Here is a 17,363-nt window from a genome sequence, read left to right on the forward strand (position 1 = left end):
TTGAGCAAACGAAAAATTGCATGAATGTAAAAAAAACATTCAACAGAAGCCTTTTTATTAAGGACCTTCATTACACATATGAACTCGTTTGACATTAACCTAAATCAAAATTAGGTTTTGGAGTGCAAAAGTCATTTTATTGAGTGATGTAAGTCACATATGATCAAGACTCAATCACGCAAATGGCCTTTAAAAATTTGCTAGAGAGAGAGAGAGAGAGAGAGAGAGAGAGAGAGAGAGCGAAATGATGTCACGCGTGCAAAAAACGTTTGTGATAGGGAGAAATAATTCACAAAATTCAATTTTTCAGCTTTGCTGTGTGAACAAACGTAAAATGAAAAAAGCAGGTAAACTCCTGAATTACAATCTGAATAATGAATTAACTAATTAGCTGGCTAAATACTAAGTCCTAATAGCTTAAAGGGACAATAGAACTACAAATGAAAGTAAGATTCGCAAATTAACTTAAGTCTTTCAAAAACAAATGGTATCTCGGTGAATTAAACCGTTAGCTAAAACGAGACAATAAATTGACTAAAATTATGCACTAGACGGTTAATAAGAATTTATTGTCACTTTTGAGACTAAGCAAAATACAAGAAAAACAAAATACAAAAGACAAAAAAAAATCAGTTCCTAAAAGCAATTGTCCAAATCTTAGAACGATTGCCGTGAACTAAGCGAATAATTAGATTCATGTACTACTTGTTATCAACCGATAAAATCTGCCATTAATGAGAAAAAGTGATTAAACAGAAAGTAATAAGTACAACAGACTAACCAAACTAAGAAAACTCAGTCATAGAAAAATTAGCTTTGCACTGAAAAAATGACATGGATTAAAATAATTTGCATCAGCGACCTATGAGAACTGTCCCCAATGAGATTAAATGATAAGACAACAAAAAAGAAACCAACTACACTCGAAACTCACAAAAATCATTGAAATATTTTGAGAACAAATAGTGTCAAAGTCTAGGAAACCCTTAGCCATAAACTTAAACACTTAATTAGGTTCATTTAAACCTCATAAGCAACAAAAAATGTCATTAATAAAACTAGGGGATAAGACAACAAAAATTATAAGAAGGGGCAAAACTCAAATTATCAATAATTTTTTATGACAAGAAAGTGTCATAGTAAAAAAAGCGATGGCTGCCTGACGATGATTTCAAACAATTGCAAAAATACGCCATTGGAAAACATATATCAAATTAACAGACAACTCCGCGTGAAAAAAAAATGCATGGCACCATCAGAAGAGCAATTATAAATCCCTGTAACTGAATTTGTTCAACCGTGTCTGGATTTTAAATCAATAATGTCTCATGTTGACAGGAAAGATCCGTAGAAATATTCGCTACGGTAAAAAAATACAATTACTAGCAATAATTTTTTCGGGTGCAGTAAATTCTTCGAAGTACTGCGCAAAATAGATAAACTTTCAAAAATAATTGCTTAGCTATCAAGTGCAAACATATCTTTTAAAGCATCCAATATTTCTTTTCAGCGGAATATTAACAAATTGTTGTTGTAGATGCTGTTTGTTGTTTATTATTTCATCAACATTTTGCTTCAAGCACCAGTCAGGACACGACGCTCAGTCCAGAAAACAATCGAAATCTTCAGGAAACAAAGTGTGTCGATGCCAACTAGATTTAAGATCTCTTTTATTGAACAAAACTTCTTTTCAAAGCTTTAGAGACATCTTAAAGTCAAAACAGGCAGAAACTACCGTTTCATAGACAAAGCGAATTGAGCCAGGCCCATACTAATAAAAAGAGGAACACTAGAAAAAAATTAATCCAAAAAACGCTTTAATAATACTGTCCATTGCAAAATCTTTCATTAATCTCTTAAAAAAGCAGCTACCAGTTTTTTAGCTATTTAAATATAAATTAATATAAATATATAAATATAAATTAAATTATGCTGTCAGCGAACAACACATGTAAAAGCTAAACAGCTGGTTATGATACATAATAATAAGGTTTCGATCAGTTTTAGCCCAACTCACGGTAACCGTTCATATATTTGCTCACCACCTCACGTCTAAAATAAGAAATAGCAAAAACTGTAAATTGAGAATATTGAAAAGACACTAATGGTAAAGATTAAAGATGACAAATGCAAAGTGGCAATAAATAACAAATATTTACAAGAAATCAGTAATCGATCAACATTTCCACTATTTCGTGGCATTTAGTAATCAAACATTATTGTTGTGAATTGATTCTGGTTTCACAAAGAGTCTGGTTTCAGATGAAGAAATAGATTGAAACGTTTATTGCACAAAACCCTGCGAAGGATTTGCTGATAGATACTTTTGTTAGCTTAGGTTGACTATAAAACAGTCACAGGCAACTTTCGTTTGAACATTGTGTGGCAGACATGTTTCCCTTTTTACTCTCTTGAACAACTTGGTAGTTTTGATTGCTATTATTTTTTTTCACAAAAGAATGTGCACAAACAGACACGTGTTTTTTAAATGATAATAGTTTTCTCACCCTAATAAGATATTGAACCGACAATACAACATACAATTTTTATGTTGTTACAATTAAGGTCTACTAGTATATGATTTAGGTTGAAATATCATTTACGGAATCCTGGTGGTGATGGTGCGGGGGGGGGGGGGGGGGGGGGGGCAATTTTCGGCATGTGCTAAGACACAAATGTACAACTTGCCAAAAAAATCGTAAATGGAAGGTTACACGTAACCTGGCAAAGGAAACAGCTGGCATTATGCATCTTCAAAATTACTAAAGCATTTATTAATTATTTAATTAGTCATAGTTAATTAAAAATTTTAAATTACTCAATTTCATCACATACGTAAGGAGCGTAAAGGCACTAAAGACAGCACCGTGAAGCGTTAGATTGACAGAGGCGCAAGAATGACATAGGCTTTGGAGTAAATTTGGTAGAAGAGAAATTACAGCAGTGTTAAGCACCCACCCATCATACGAAGTAGTAAACCTAATTGAACACAAATACAAGTACTCAGACTAACTAAGGTCACATAGTTTGGATGAAATTTGAAGCACAAATTCGGAAATTTAGAACCAGCATATAATGAGATGAGAGACTCTCATGCAATTGATTTAAAAATGAATGATAATAATTTGATGGAAAAATTTTGCACTGTTTGAGTGCTACAAACCCAAAATTTTTCAAGTTGAATAAAATTACCGAACGAGCCAGTAAACAATAGTCATGATGCTAATATAAATTGCATGTTAGATTTTGATTTGATATACTGTTGTCGATGCAAATAATTGATAATCAATTTCTAACCGTAGTCAATTTAATTTGTTCAAACGGTATCATAATAATGACACTGCCTCGACACAAAAAAACTTTTGCTTTGTATGAGAACAAGCTCTTCTGGTTTAAAAAAGTCTCTACCGAGCTGATTTGAGTATTTATATTTATTACAGTATATCCAAAAACTGAATAAAATTTAGACAAATATTTTTTACCGGCCATTTATATTTTAACCTAAGCTTATAAAGATATTGAAACATTTTGGATTTGTGGTACGGAGGAGTTTTTGGTTGACCAATTAAAACTTAAGACCAAATAGAACGGGTGAACTCGATAGTCTTTGTGCCCAGTTATCATAACCAATAATGGCCAGACAATACTACCGTATATTGACCATAAAATGGACTATAAATTTGTTTTCAACATAATAAACTACCATTATAACCAGGTGGGGCAGAGGTAATTCTGTGATAACTCGCAATTGATGCAATGTAAATCAATACCCACGACTTAATTTTGACATACACTCCATTTTTTCTAGCATGAACTACGTGAACAGACAAAACAGTCCCAGCAAAACAGAATTAAACATATGCACAAGAATCAACAAAGAAACTCCTTAACGTATTCATATGATTGTATATCTTTGAACAAATATTAAGCTAATTACGACATATTAGTTCTTGCCAAATAATGTATTTGAAACAAGTTTAACAATTCTCTAGTTTTGGCAAAATCAAGTTTTTTTAATTCAAAATTCATATCAACTAAAAACAATGCACTCGGAAGCTTGACTCATAGATTATGTTTGTTAATTGTTTGTAGATTACATTTAAAATTGTTTCGATATTTATTCGGGACTATTTCGTCTGGGACTATTTAGTGTGGACACGATGAACTAAGGGATTGAATAAGATGGATGGCAAATAAGTGCAAAAAGCACACACTTTTTAATCTACCAGTAATGAAAAATCATTTATTAAGAAGTGCAGTTTTGGAAGAAGTTGATCGTACCTAAACCTAAGATACGAATTATAATGATAGAGAACTGAAAAGTGGAAGTACTAAATGCAAAGACAAATTTAAACTACCACTAATGAAAAAAAAATTTTAATAATTGTTTAAATGACATTTTACCAAATGCCAAAATACCCAGTTCGATATTCATTTACATTATAATAGATTATTATTATGCTAAATTATGCTAATAGTCTTTCTGATAATTTCCAGAATAGGGAAAAATATTGGATATAATGGTACATTGGGTTTTCTGGCATCAGGTATTTTGTCCTGAAAACCCTAAGAAATGTAAATTGGAAGAACTTCAGCGCATATCTAATCTGTAAACACGCTACCCATTTGAAGCCATTACAGAAAGCCGGCTGACAGTAATTTTCAGTTGGTCAGTATAATCCCAGTCCTTTGAGATTGCTGGCGATAATTACATCAGTAACGGAGTCAAAGACAAATTGCACGTTGTTGGTATCGGTGGCACATGTCATGTGAGAGTAGACTTCTTTGGCCCTGGATTTGTTCATGCTCTCAAACTGTGTCTGGATATAGGCACTCGCTTCTGTGAAGTTGTTGCGACCAGAGTATTCTGGGAAGGCGATCGTTAGGGGAGACCTGAAACGAGGATCCATGAGAGGTACCGAAGCCTCCATTTGGGGCATAAAAGAATAGAGAGGGGGGGGGGGGGGGGGTGTGGGGTTGTTAAATTGAAACACCTCATAAATTCTATTCAAATCTCGATTTAAAACCATCACTTTTCTCATTCCCATTAATATCTTTATTTTATACATGATGGTCTTCGGAGTTTGACTACAGTCAGAATTTATGCATCAATGCAGGAGTTGACTTGCCTCCCCCCACCCGGATTTCTTTTAATTAACAGCTGTTAATGATGGCTGTTTACGACCACAGCTTGTGATATTAAATGCTACTTTAGCTGAGATTTGGCGTCAAAAGAGCGTCTGTCAGTGCCTCTTGTTCTATTCCTTCACGTTCAATATTTTAAGAATCAGAAGTTGATCCCGGTTAAAAATTCACAGGATCTTTTCTGCCCAACATTATCGTACATGGCCTTGACACAATTTTTGGCATGAGCAGTCCGAAAAAAAATATAATCGAATTATCACCATGTAGCAATTCATATAGTCTACATAGTTTTACAGTTTCAACGGGTTTAAGGAAAGGTCTTCAAAAATTAATTCATACCATTTAGTATAATCTAAAAAATAATGAACATATTTCCTCCCTTCTCTCTAAAGGTTCTACAAGTCACTAACGGTTATTAATCCATATTAGAAAGGGCACTTTAGTTCCCTGTGCCGAAGTAGCATACAAGACTTTGTATAACCCTCAAGCGAATACAGTCAAAATAAAGAATTTTTTATTCAATGAAAACTATAATTGAGCCAAGTAACAGTAATTCAAGTCCTGTGACAAATATAGTGCACGTTACCCCCCCCCCCCCCCCCCCCACCCGTCACGCAGGTTGTTCGCCAATTACGTAACTCGAGCAGCTGAAACGTTAATCGGCTGATAACAACAGATGAGAAACAACTTACTTTAAAATTTTGTGCTCGAAAAGATCCTTCTTGTTGAGAAACAAAATGATAGAAGTATCAGTGAACCACTTGTTGTTGCAAATTGAATCAAATAGCTTCATACTTTCGTGCATTCGATTTGTTGTTTCGTCCTCGTATAAAACTTGATCGTACGCAGACATCGCAGAACAAAATATAATTGCAGTCACATCTTCGAAACAATGGATCCACTTTTTTCGTTCTGATCTCTGACCGCCAACGTCGAAGATTTTAAAATTGAGGCCTTTATATTCGAAATGAGTTTCGACGATTCCAGTAGTTTTCACTCTAGTCCTCAGCACGTCTTGCTCTGATGGCAAATAATTTGGGTCTCCTATTCTGCTAAGCTCGTCCAAAAAATAGCCAGCGGAATCGTTAAGTTGATATTCGTTAGATCTCGCAAAGCATTGCTGGACACCTAAATAGACAACTTATGTATCTGATTGTAGGTCTAAGGACACTACGGGTTGAGGCTATTCTTCGGTTTATGATGTTAGAGAACCGTTCATTCAAACAAGACGGTAAAACGAGACAGAAAGCTCCAACATACATTATGGCACCAAAAAGCTACGTGGAGCATTATTTCTGCTTTTAAAGCATGATTCATGCTTCATAAGCACGAGTTGCGCCAATACGTGAAAAAAATGAGAAATTAAGAAGTTCTAATAGAAATTTCATTCTCGTTTTCTCCACCTAAGCAGAAAAGACGGTTAAACCGCTTTGTTCTTTCATTGCTTGCCAAGTTGTTACGCTACGAGATACTGGATTTCCATGCACGAAAAAACAAAAACAGCTCAACTTGAAATCAGGATATAGTGCACAGTATGCATACAAACGTTACCCGCAAAATAAGCTTCGAGGCATAAAAAATGCCGTGTAAAAATATTGAGCGTATGACCCCCAAAATTGTCAATCTGAAAAAGTTAATTAGCGATGTTTCAGAAGGTCCCAAAATCTCACTGGAGTGCATGAAAGTAACTCATAACACTTTCTCTAGCTGCGATACAATTTTTAGAGAAACAGTTAGACAAATTCTTAAAAAACATAGTTTTTTTTCAAAGAAATGCTGCAAAAAGTCAGTTTGAAGAATAAAGCAAGTGTTTTAGTTTCTCAATATAATATGCTCAAGAAGCAGTTTCTATTTAAAGCCGAAACTTGTTTTTACTGATGAAACAAGAAAACACATCTTCGAAGAAATGGAACGGGATTTCTTGAAAAACAAAAAAAATGGAGTTCGGACAAGCGACAACTTAAGCTTAGGGGAGCAGAACGATCAGATGGACAACAAATGCTTGCTCGGTGTACAGTCAAGCAAAAAGCTGTCGCTTATTTGGAAGTTTTGAATAATTGCGAAAAAACTGCATTTTCACCTCATTTTTCAACAAGATAATGCTCCTGTGCATAAATCAAAGATTAAGGGCAATTTTTCCAAGAGGAATGGAGCAGCGATATCGACAATAGTTTTTGGGTTTCGTAAGAAAAAGTGTCAGAAAGCGCGATCGAAATTGACGCAGATGTCGACAGAAACCTTATGAAAGCTATACAAACCTACTGGTAGACCTCAAAGCTAAAGGTTTTATTATCTGTTATTAGAGAACAAATTTGAACTCAATGTTGTATTTCATGTTTACAATGCTCTTTAAAAAATCTTCCATATGTACGTAGCTTTTCGGTACCATAGTGCACTTCCCAAAAGCTTAAATTAAAATTTATTTCGCTAAAAAAGTTTTTACGAGAAAAATATGTAGATTCCACAAAAAGTGACAAACAATTTCGACGGACACAAAATAAGAGCAATTTGAAAGAAAATTAATCCACTAGCTGGTGATGAAATCATACAGCTTTCAAATAGGAGACCTGTCAAATTTTATACGTAGCAAACTTAAAATACTAAATATTGCTTGATTTACGAATCTTCAAATAAAGATTGAATGCAATAAATTAACATACCCGGCAGATTGCCGGAAAATAGCCGCCGTTGATTCCAATAAGCATGATTGGGATTAAAAGAATAGAAGATATTTAAAAAAAATTGTACAAAAACATTTTTTTAAGTCCGATTTATTTTGATGGCATTTCGTAGTTGAACATAACGTACTTCTGTTTCTTAGAGAGAGGCTACAGGGGCTACTATCAATACCAATAAGCATTAGAGATTGTAAATAAGACTCATAGGAACGATGTTCAAATAGCGGGCATCTAAAATTGGGCTTTATGGGTTTATCCCGTTTCTACTTTGACTACAATTTTTTATACTGACTCTGTTCATTTTGAATTGCTTTGCTGAGCAACTGATGTTCAAAATCACTTTTAGCAGAAAGAGAGAAGAGAGAAACTAGCCTAGAGAAGTCAAAAAGATATCACGCAAAATGTTGAAAAAGCGGCAAAATGAGGTAAAGCGAAACATTTTTTTTATTCGACGAAGTAAAAAACATAGCAGGACAAGTCCTGAAAAACATTTCAAAGAATTGATTGAAAAAATCGGACGTAATCTACCTGACTAGCAGAGCAATTGAACAATGCTAGCCACAACACAAACAAAATCATCAAAAAATTGAGAAACTAAAAGAATCAAAACTAAACAAAAATATTCTCATTGCTAAAACTCTTGAAGCTTTTAAACCTAAAGCAAAATTTTTTTCCTTTAAAAATACCTTTTTCAAAAATATGTTCAAAACCAATTTTTGTTTCTGAAATTGGTCCAGTATTATATCTGCTAGACCTGAAAAATATTCATTGGCCCTTGAAGATCGATTAACTCGAAAATGAACAAAAAATTTAAAAGAAATCAATTGCAAATTATAAAAATGTTACTGAAAATTGTGATATAAATATCTTCAGAATCATTTCTGTGTCTCTAGAGCCTATCCAAAAACCCAATTCCAAGCTTTAAAAACTCATTGGCTCATAGATCGATAGGAAATAATTTTTAGAAAAAATTTCAAACTTCAAAAAAGAAATTTCGTTCAATTGAAATGTTGAAAGCCATTCAATTGCCCCCTAGCAACTATTTAATAGCATATTATCAAACTCTGGATGAGGTTACCTGGCTACTGAGGCAAGAAGAAAAAACAATAAAATACAAAAGTTTTGAAAAAAACTTGATAATTGCAAATTTTATAAAAAACTTCAAAAAGTCGAAAGGTTAAATTGTTGAAAACAAATCCATTGAAACTAAAAATCATCAAGTAACTGTTTATCAGAACGTTGAATATGTTTTCTCGAACTTGAGAGTGGACGAACATGAAAAACTGACAAAAATTTTAGAAGCCTCAAAAAATTGCAGATTTTATTAAAAATGCTAAAATTCGAGACATTAAAATGTTAAAAACCATTCCATTGTTACTAGAAACTATGCAGTGACCTATTAACAAACCTCAAAGGAGATTGATCTGAGACTGCTGGTCCCAGAAGCTGGAAACACTGAAAAAATGACGAAAATTTTCAAAAACCTGAAACTGCGAATTTTGTCAAAAAAAATTGCTAAAATTTGTGCTTTTCAAAAGTTGAATCCTATTCCATGGCAACTAAAAATTTTTCAATAACTTACTATCCAACCCCTGATGAGGTTTTCTGGCCCCTGGGACTCAAACAACTTGAATTATGACAATAAACGTCAAAAAATATGAAAAAAAATTGCAAGTTTTGTCAAAAAATGCTAAAATTCATGATAGCAAAAACATGAAAATAATTCCATTTAACACTAGAAACTATGCAGTAACCTATCATCTAATATTTTATCAAACCCTAGAGAAGGTTTCTTGACACCTAGGGCTAAAAAAACTCAAAAAATGACAAACTTTCAAAAAACCTGAAAAAAATTGCAAAAATTAGTATCATTTTGCGTGTTTGTGCTTGTAGTACCAAAACATATAGCTCATAAAATGGTCATAACAAGCAAATTTGTCACGCAAAAGGCCTTCAACAACTTTTAAAAACTTCAACCTAAGACTTAAAAAAAACAAGAAAAATTGCACCATTTTGAGACCAAAAATTCCTAAAAATGACCATTTAACCTTAAATTAAGGCCATCTCAGCAGCTGTACCACTATAAGCACTTGAAGGACTACTAAAGCCTACTTTGGGCCTCTAATGAAAATTAATGCCCGCTGGGCTTTACCTGTTAATCCAGTTTTGAAAGATCAAAGTCATTGAAAAATGTGTGAACACATCTTAAAAAAAAAACATAGCCGGAAGAATTCCGGAAACGACTCGAAGATAATTGCCCATACTTATGACTAAACAATTAGAACAACAATTGTGAAACCTGACCCTCCACAAATGCCATAAAACATTTAAGGAAGAATAGAAACGGCATTGTAAACAAATTGAACAAAAAAAACTAGAAAGTTTTTTTAAATTGAGTTTTTTTAAAATAGTACAAGGAAACAAAATTCCTTTGCAATTAGAGGAAGTAAAAGCTCGCAAAACAATGCGCAAGTCATAATAGGCTAAGAAACTTGTCTAAGATTAAAAAGAAAAACTGCAAAAAATATGAAAAATGGTTTAAAATTTCTCAATTTTTCTGTCAATTTTCCAAAGAAAAAAGTGATTTATACCAAAAAAGCTTTAGTCAATTGGTATCTGAATACTCCTTAAGTAACAAACTTCTAATCAAATCCCGCTTAAAGCATTAAAACAAAAAAAAATAGGCAAAAAAATCATTAAATTTCGTCTAATAATCAGCAAAAACTGATCAAAAACCTCCAAATTAGCATCGAACTCAAATTAACTGGTTGAAACCTTCAATTCCTATCAAAACAAGCCTAAAACTAATAAAATATCATAATCAGACCTCATAACCCTCAAAAGTTGCCAAAAAACTGCTTTCAAAAAGCCGCACGTGAACAAAAAAAATTCGCTCGCTTAGGGAAAATTTTTTCACATATCAATTTTTCGCCCTCTCAAAAACAGCGGTATGAACAAAAACCACTCTTTTCGCTCCGCTTTTCGCTTTTGTTCAGCACCAAAATCACTCGAAATTTTTTCACGCGTTTCATTTCCCGCTTCAAAATTCACTCCAATAAAATTGATTTAAAAAAAGGACTTCTCCAATACTCCTCTTCGAGTCGTAAAAAACACAGCGCACCAATACAATTCAAAATCTTTGAATTGTGAAAAAAAAATAGGAGCGCTATAATAGCCGGCTGAGAAGATGAGGGCGGCTATTAATAACGACACCACAGCAAAAAAGTTTTAACCAATTCCCAGCAAAATGGAATAAAAGATATCAAGTTTTGTTGACTTGAATACATGAAAACACACACACACACGCACACAAACAAACACACAGACTACTTAACTATATATATTATTATGTTAATAAGGAACCATAATATATCTTAACGAAGCTCAACATTTCAAAAAAGAAAACCAACCGATTAACGCAAGTACTTCACGATTAATAATACGGTGCAGTAGTATAACAGGATTTAGGTTGAAACCCTGGATATGTCACCACATAAATTGAAGTCCAATTTACAGCAGTTTTGAGAAACTTGCAATGGCCGCATCTGCCATGCAGTTTCTATGTACATTAATTCATTCCTTTCCTTAAAATTTTTGCAGAAAACGTCTAGTACATGTTGCTTTGCTGGTTGTGTTTTTGTTCGGGCACAAAATGTTGATCAATTCTTGTCACTCTGTTAAGGAGACATTTGGTGCTGAAAAATAAACTGTTATCAGTGCGGTATAGGTTTTTATCTACCCCAGGGCGAATTGGCGTGTTTGCACAATTTCATGTTTGCAGTGAACTCAAAATTAACAAAAATGTGAGATCATGCATTTCTATGCGCAAGGAAATTGGCAAAACTTTCAAACACTTTAGACGGCTGGTAGCTTGAGTTGTATTTTATCATATCCATCTTGTTACTGTCCTCTGAAAATTGTCGATAAGTAAAAATGGGCAAGTCATAACTCTTGTATGCAATAAGCTTAGTTCTCCAGCTTAACGCATTCGAAAGGACCTCAATGGATCGTTCTCAGAGGCCTATGTGAGGAAAAATTGATAGGGCCGTGTACACCATCCGGCATCGATGGATGTAGGTCGAAAAATAGGGCCTGATGAGTAGCACTTAGTAGCCGGATGCTGCACTCCAAGCTGTTCCCCTCCAGACAATGTAAAGACGGCCCAGTCACAAAAATAAATAACAAGTGGAGAGGAAAGCACCTATATATATATATATATATATATACATATATATATATATATATATATATATATATATATATATATATATATAGCACACATAGGGAACTAGAATGGAAGGATTAAAATAAAAATGGAACATCAAGGAATAAGCAAATGAATAAAGATAAGCAGCCAAACACTCAGTGCAGCCTTCCCTCCTCCACGACGGCGCTAATCGAAGTCTCACTGAGAACACGAGGCTTGAGGGCACGACATCCCCTCAAGCAGAGAACACAGCTCCTCAGAAGTGCGAAGCTGATTTTCGTTAATGAGATAAAATATCATTCTTCTAGGTTAAAAAGGTTTAAAAGGATTATACATGGATGACGCAGCAACCAAACTCAAAAACGGCAGTTTTGGATACCATGAGGCTCAGTTATCCATAAATTTACTTTTTGTCTATTGAATCTTTTCATTGAGTCTTTTCATATTAAACTCCTGTATGTGCTTAATTTTGCCATACAACGCTTGAAATTAATATTGCAACCAAAAAGCACAAAAATCGGTATATTGAAACTGAGATTTTAGGCAATCAGTTAATTGGCAGAATTTCAATTACTGAAAGGAACGAATAATCGTTCATTAATCTTATTTGGGAGTTCATAACACTAGCTAAGCTTCACTGTGAAGAACGACAATAAAAACCGAACGTCATGATTCCTAATATTGAGCTTTTGCCATTTCACAATACTTGACCGGAAAACGTTTGCAAAAATTTCGGGGGTCAAGTCTTAATTTTTCGGAATGTAAACTGAAAAAAATGGATCTTCGCCAGCCAATTAATTGTTTTGTAAATGCATCGCAATCAATTATTGTTATGCAAAATTGCAATGATTGAAATACCGATCAATTATTCAAATACCCTGACCGAAGAGTCCAATTAAGTTTTATGGATTGTCTGAAAACAGATAAAGATGCTCCCCGTTGAGTTGCTCCCTACACAACCGCTGCTTTTGTTGACAGAACTGTTCGACTTACTTTAATTCCGGATTTTACTTAATCTTCAAGCAGAAGTCGCTCCCACATTCTCTCAAAAATTTAGTAATGTTAGGATTTTCATTCCGAACCTTTTCAGCAAAATCCGTCTATTGCGACGCTCTCTCCCGTTCATTGAGGGTAGAAAAATAATATATAATTGAAATACTGCTGGAAAACGAGTATCAGTTCAGCAAATGTGATGTAAAATTTACCTGGGTCTCGCCAAAGATTTTGCATAGCTGCTAAAACATCGTTCGAAAATGGCTCAGTATCCCGCATATTCTGCACGACTTCAAGTACTACAGCTGCATCTCTGTACCTATCGTGAGAAGCGTACCCAACTGCGAGAGCTTCCATAGCCCTTAGCATGGCAACCATCGATTGAATGGTATTACTATAAACAACTGGTCTGTATTGCATGTACTCCTCACGGGAATACCCTTGCATATGGATAATTTTCATTTGCTTCACAACAGTCGATTTCCCGCTTTCCCCAGCACCAAGAAGAAGTAGTTTGATATCCTTCGCAGCAGCAATTCCCTCTTTCTGAAGGCCTTCCTCGATTTTCCTACTCCTTGCAATAGCCTCACGCTCTTCCTGGCTCATTGTACAACCCATCTTCACAATAACAAACTCTCTAAATCTAAAACATCAATTTTTCAGAGATATCGAACACCTTGTATACTTCCGAGCCGAGAACGATACAGAATGTTTACTAAAGAAGAACGACAATGAGAAGAATATTGTCAAAAAAAGAACGCCTCTCGGCTAAAAGGAGAAGTCGGTTACCTCGAGGACAGCGAGTCAACTCCTATATAAATCAATTTAGACAGTAGTCAAGCATTTAAGGTTCAACATATGCCCTTCTTCAACGTATATGCGGATGGAAAATTAGATAATTCAAGAGAATTGATAAACTAAATCGACATTGATGATAATAAATGGATGTTTGAATAGAATGTATAAGATGATTGGCAGCAACAACCACCCCTTTTCTACTATGGTCCCAAAGGACGCTTTAACAACTGGAAGCCGGCGCAATTAATCGCGCTGATGAGTTACAGTATAAGCGATTCCAAAGGGCGCTTCAACTGGACGCCGGAGATTAATCGCGCGCCTCTGAAGAACAGTATATAAATACAGACCAATCAGCTTACTCAGAAATTTCACGGTTTATGGGAAGCTAATTTTCAATGAAATTTACGAAATAGTTAAGCCATCTCTCGATAACTCCCAACATGGATTAGGAGACACAGGTCACTGTTGACGCAGCTACTAATTTTCCTTGATCTGACAAAGAACTTGATTAAAAAAATGAATTATTTGTGCTCTACTTTTAAAAAAGCCTTCGACAGTACCACACCATATATTACCCGCAAAAATTGAGGAGCCTCACATCGGTGTTAATTTCCTGACTGAAAGTTATAACGAGCTACCTCACTGAAAGAAAACAATATGTTTGAGTAAATGAATGTATTTTTTGGTAAAAGGACTAAGTCAATAATAATAAATTAATTAAAACAACGTTTTCGCTATAACTAGCATCATAAGTTTAGCAACTTTTAAAAACTTAAATTTGGAGTATTTACAACTAAAATGATTTACCTTTTCATGTGAGTTTGTCACGACTTCATATGTACAAAAATTAAAATATAAATAAAACGAAATTTGTCTCAATTTGTTTCCCATTTAGCATTTTTTTTCTGGTTTTCATTCTTTTACTATTTTTTCCTTCTCGTTGAATGGCACCTTTTCTTAAAAATTCGCAATCGAAACGAATTCGATTTCATAGACATGAAAATTTCGAAAAAAGCCCCATGTCTGCATGTAGACTAATATTCGATTGTGAGCTCTCTGCTCCTGTATTTATCCGGCCTGTAAAGTGCCGGCTTTCGCTGCGCAATATTAATTGATTCCAGTGTCTTTAGTTTTCAGGAGTCGTTGCTTTGATCAATGACACACTACTCAAAAGCTCGCGAAGAGCCACAACATTCACTCACATGTTGTCATCTGGGGAGTCTGTTTTCTCATGCTTGCAAATTCTTGTGGCGATATGTCTGAAGGTCTGCCCCACATAGGTGGAATTTCATCCACTACACACTAAGTTATCTGGTAAATCACATGAGTTTTCAGATGCTTCTCGAACCCCGATTTCAATGTTGGAAAGCATGTCTTGAGTTTACGGGTTATGAGGATCACATTTTTTTGCTGCCGTATTTAGTTTTTCATTAAGCCTTAGGCTAGGGTTACCTCTGTTTCGCAAAACACAACGATGGTATTTCATTGTTCTTTTTCTTTAATGATTCATTCGAGTTGTTTTGTGCGACAGGCTTGTTCAGTTGCTTTGGTTGTATTAAAATCTTTTGTAACGTTTCACTTAAAACTTTTGAAGACCAACTCTCTGGTTATTTATTTTTTTAGCCGAATTCTTTATTCACTTTTAAAGCGTCGTCGAAGTTTTTCCAATTATTTGTGCAGCGCACTAGCCTATGGATTGTCCCTCCTATAATGTTGTCTCTTCACTAGCGTATGGACTGTCCCTTCGCGTGTTGAAGTGGTGCACAACTTCGGAAATTAAGGATAGTCCCAGTGTCTGTTGATTTTTGGTACCATATACAATTATCATTCTTTGTTCATTAACGTGAACTGTCATATCCAAAAACGCTAATTCGCACTTATCATTTAAGGCTTCAAGAGTGAATTCCAGATTTAATTGCAAATCGCTGACATGTTGAAGCAATTTCTTGGGGTCGTCTTTTACGGCACAAACAATGTCATCTACATATCTTTCAAAAAGTTTCCATTTTCTGTTATAGTCACCTAAAGGCATATTTTTGCATTTGATACATATCCAAAGGACATCCCCCAATTTTTCGTGTTGCTCTTTGTCTTTATTGGCATTTTAAATGGTACTAGTTCTCGTATTTTTTGCACTTGACAGCTTTATTTGTTTGAAGCAAGTTTTCGATGGCAATCTGGAACGTAAATCCGAAATTGTCCGAGCTACCAGTAATGTCCCAAAAGTATCTTTTATTTTTTATTGTATATGTGAACCATCAACCACAAACGGTGAAGTGTGTGAAGTTTTTGGATATGCCGAAGACTTTAGGTTGGTAAAAACACAGCCAGCAGATATCCAATTGCATCTTGAGAGTGCAGATTGGTGTTGCGAAGAAAACAAAATGAACCTGAATGAAAACAAAAGCCATATTTTACCAGTAAAACAACAACAAAACAGCAAGAATCATTTCAAACTAAAATCCAATTTCCTCGAGGGCAAAACTGAGCGAAAAGGTCTTGGCAAGATAATATTCGCTAAAATCTACTGGAAAGCAAATAACCAAAAGCGTTGTGATAGAAATCTCAAAGCATTCTACTTTTTCAAACGTAACGTTTCTGTACTAACGAACTCCAGAACAAAATCTTAATTCTTATGTGGAATATGTCATACCAGTTTTAAGCTACGCCTCAATGGTTATGTTTGTAGATAAAAATGAATGCAAAGAAAAAGAACGTATCAAAATGAAAAACACTCCTTGCAATTTAATTAGTTGGGAACTGATTAAAGAAGAAGATATCCGAACTCAAGTTTCTGCCTTTGTTTTACTAAGTCGAAGTCCATGACCTACAAGTTCTTATAAACTTATTGCAGAGCAACTGCCACATCAAATTGCAGATAAAATTTAATGAAAGCGCAATGAATTGACCACAAAATGAGCCTAGAGCATTTGATAAATCTCGAAGAAAAAAAACCAATGAGAGTTTTTGGATGAGATTCAGCAAATTCCAAAAAAATAATCATCTTTTGCTCAATCATTGAAGTACATTGACAAAAAGTTCTTAACTGAAGATTACTGTAATTAATTAGAAATTTGCTACTCACAGATCACAGGTCAACTCCTGTTGCTGGCCCTTGCTCTGCAACTGTGGCAACTTGAAAACTGTTCAGACTTTGATCCAATCTATCCCTCAATGACGGCTGCTAACCTTTGTTTGAACAACTCTGAAACCTAATTTTTTTCTCTCATATGAATAGTTTCCTATTTTTTCATAGGGTACTAAACAAAAAGGGTATGATCCACTTGAAGGGCCAATTAATGAGCCCCCATAAACGAACCGAAAACTCAACTAAAAAAATCCCCTTCTCAACAAAAGCTCACAATGAAAAATCAACAATGGGGCAGCTCCACTAGAGCAAGCAAAAACAAGTGGACACCTAGATTTTGTTGGGCCTAGTATCCAAAAGTCTGTTGACCTTGATATCTAATCTTGCAGCATTATCAGGTATTGCTGATTTGAGGGCAAAAATTTGCTTTTGCAACACTTCAAGATGAGGTTCA

The 17,363-nt window shown here is 34.6% G+C and overlaps 1 protein-coding gene across 1 annotated transcript; it reads right to left on the reverse strand.

The window, feature by feature from the left end:
- Positions 1 to 4,113: 4,113 nt before the first annotated feature.
- On the reverse strand, positions 4,114 to 14,768 carry LOC142349532 (guanine nucleotide-binding protein G(o) subunit alpha-like). Its single transcript, XM_075401158.1, has 4 exons — positions 14,629 to 14,768; positions 13,236 to 13,666; positions 5,838 to 6,273; positions 4,114 to 4,893 (listed from the first exon to the last, which is right to left on the reverse strand). Exons 1-4 carry the CDS (start codon positions 14,634 to 14,636, stop codon positions 4,671 to 4,673), a joined length of 1,098 nt encoding a protein of 365 aa, XP_075257273.1. The 5' UTR covers positions 14,637 to 14,768; the 3' UTR covers positions 4,114 to 4,670.
- Positions 14,769 to 17,363: the final 2,595 nt, after the last annotated feature.

The sequence above is a fragment of the Convolutriloba macropyga genome, chromosome 11, assembly GCF_964194025.1.
Source record: "Convolutriloba macropyga chromosome 11, txConMacr16.3, whole genome shotgun sequence".
In the NCBI taxonomy this organism is placed as follows: Eukaryota; Metazoa; Xenacoelomorpha; order Acoela; family Convolutidae; genus Convolutriloba; species Convolutriloba macropyga.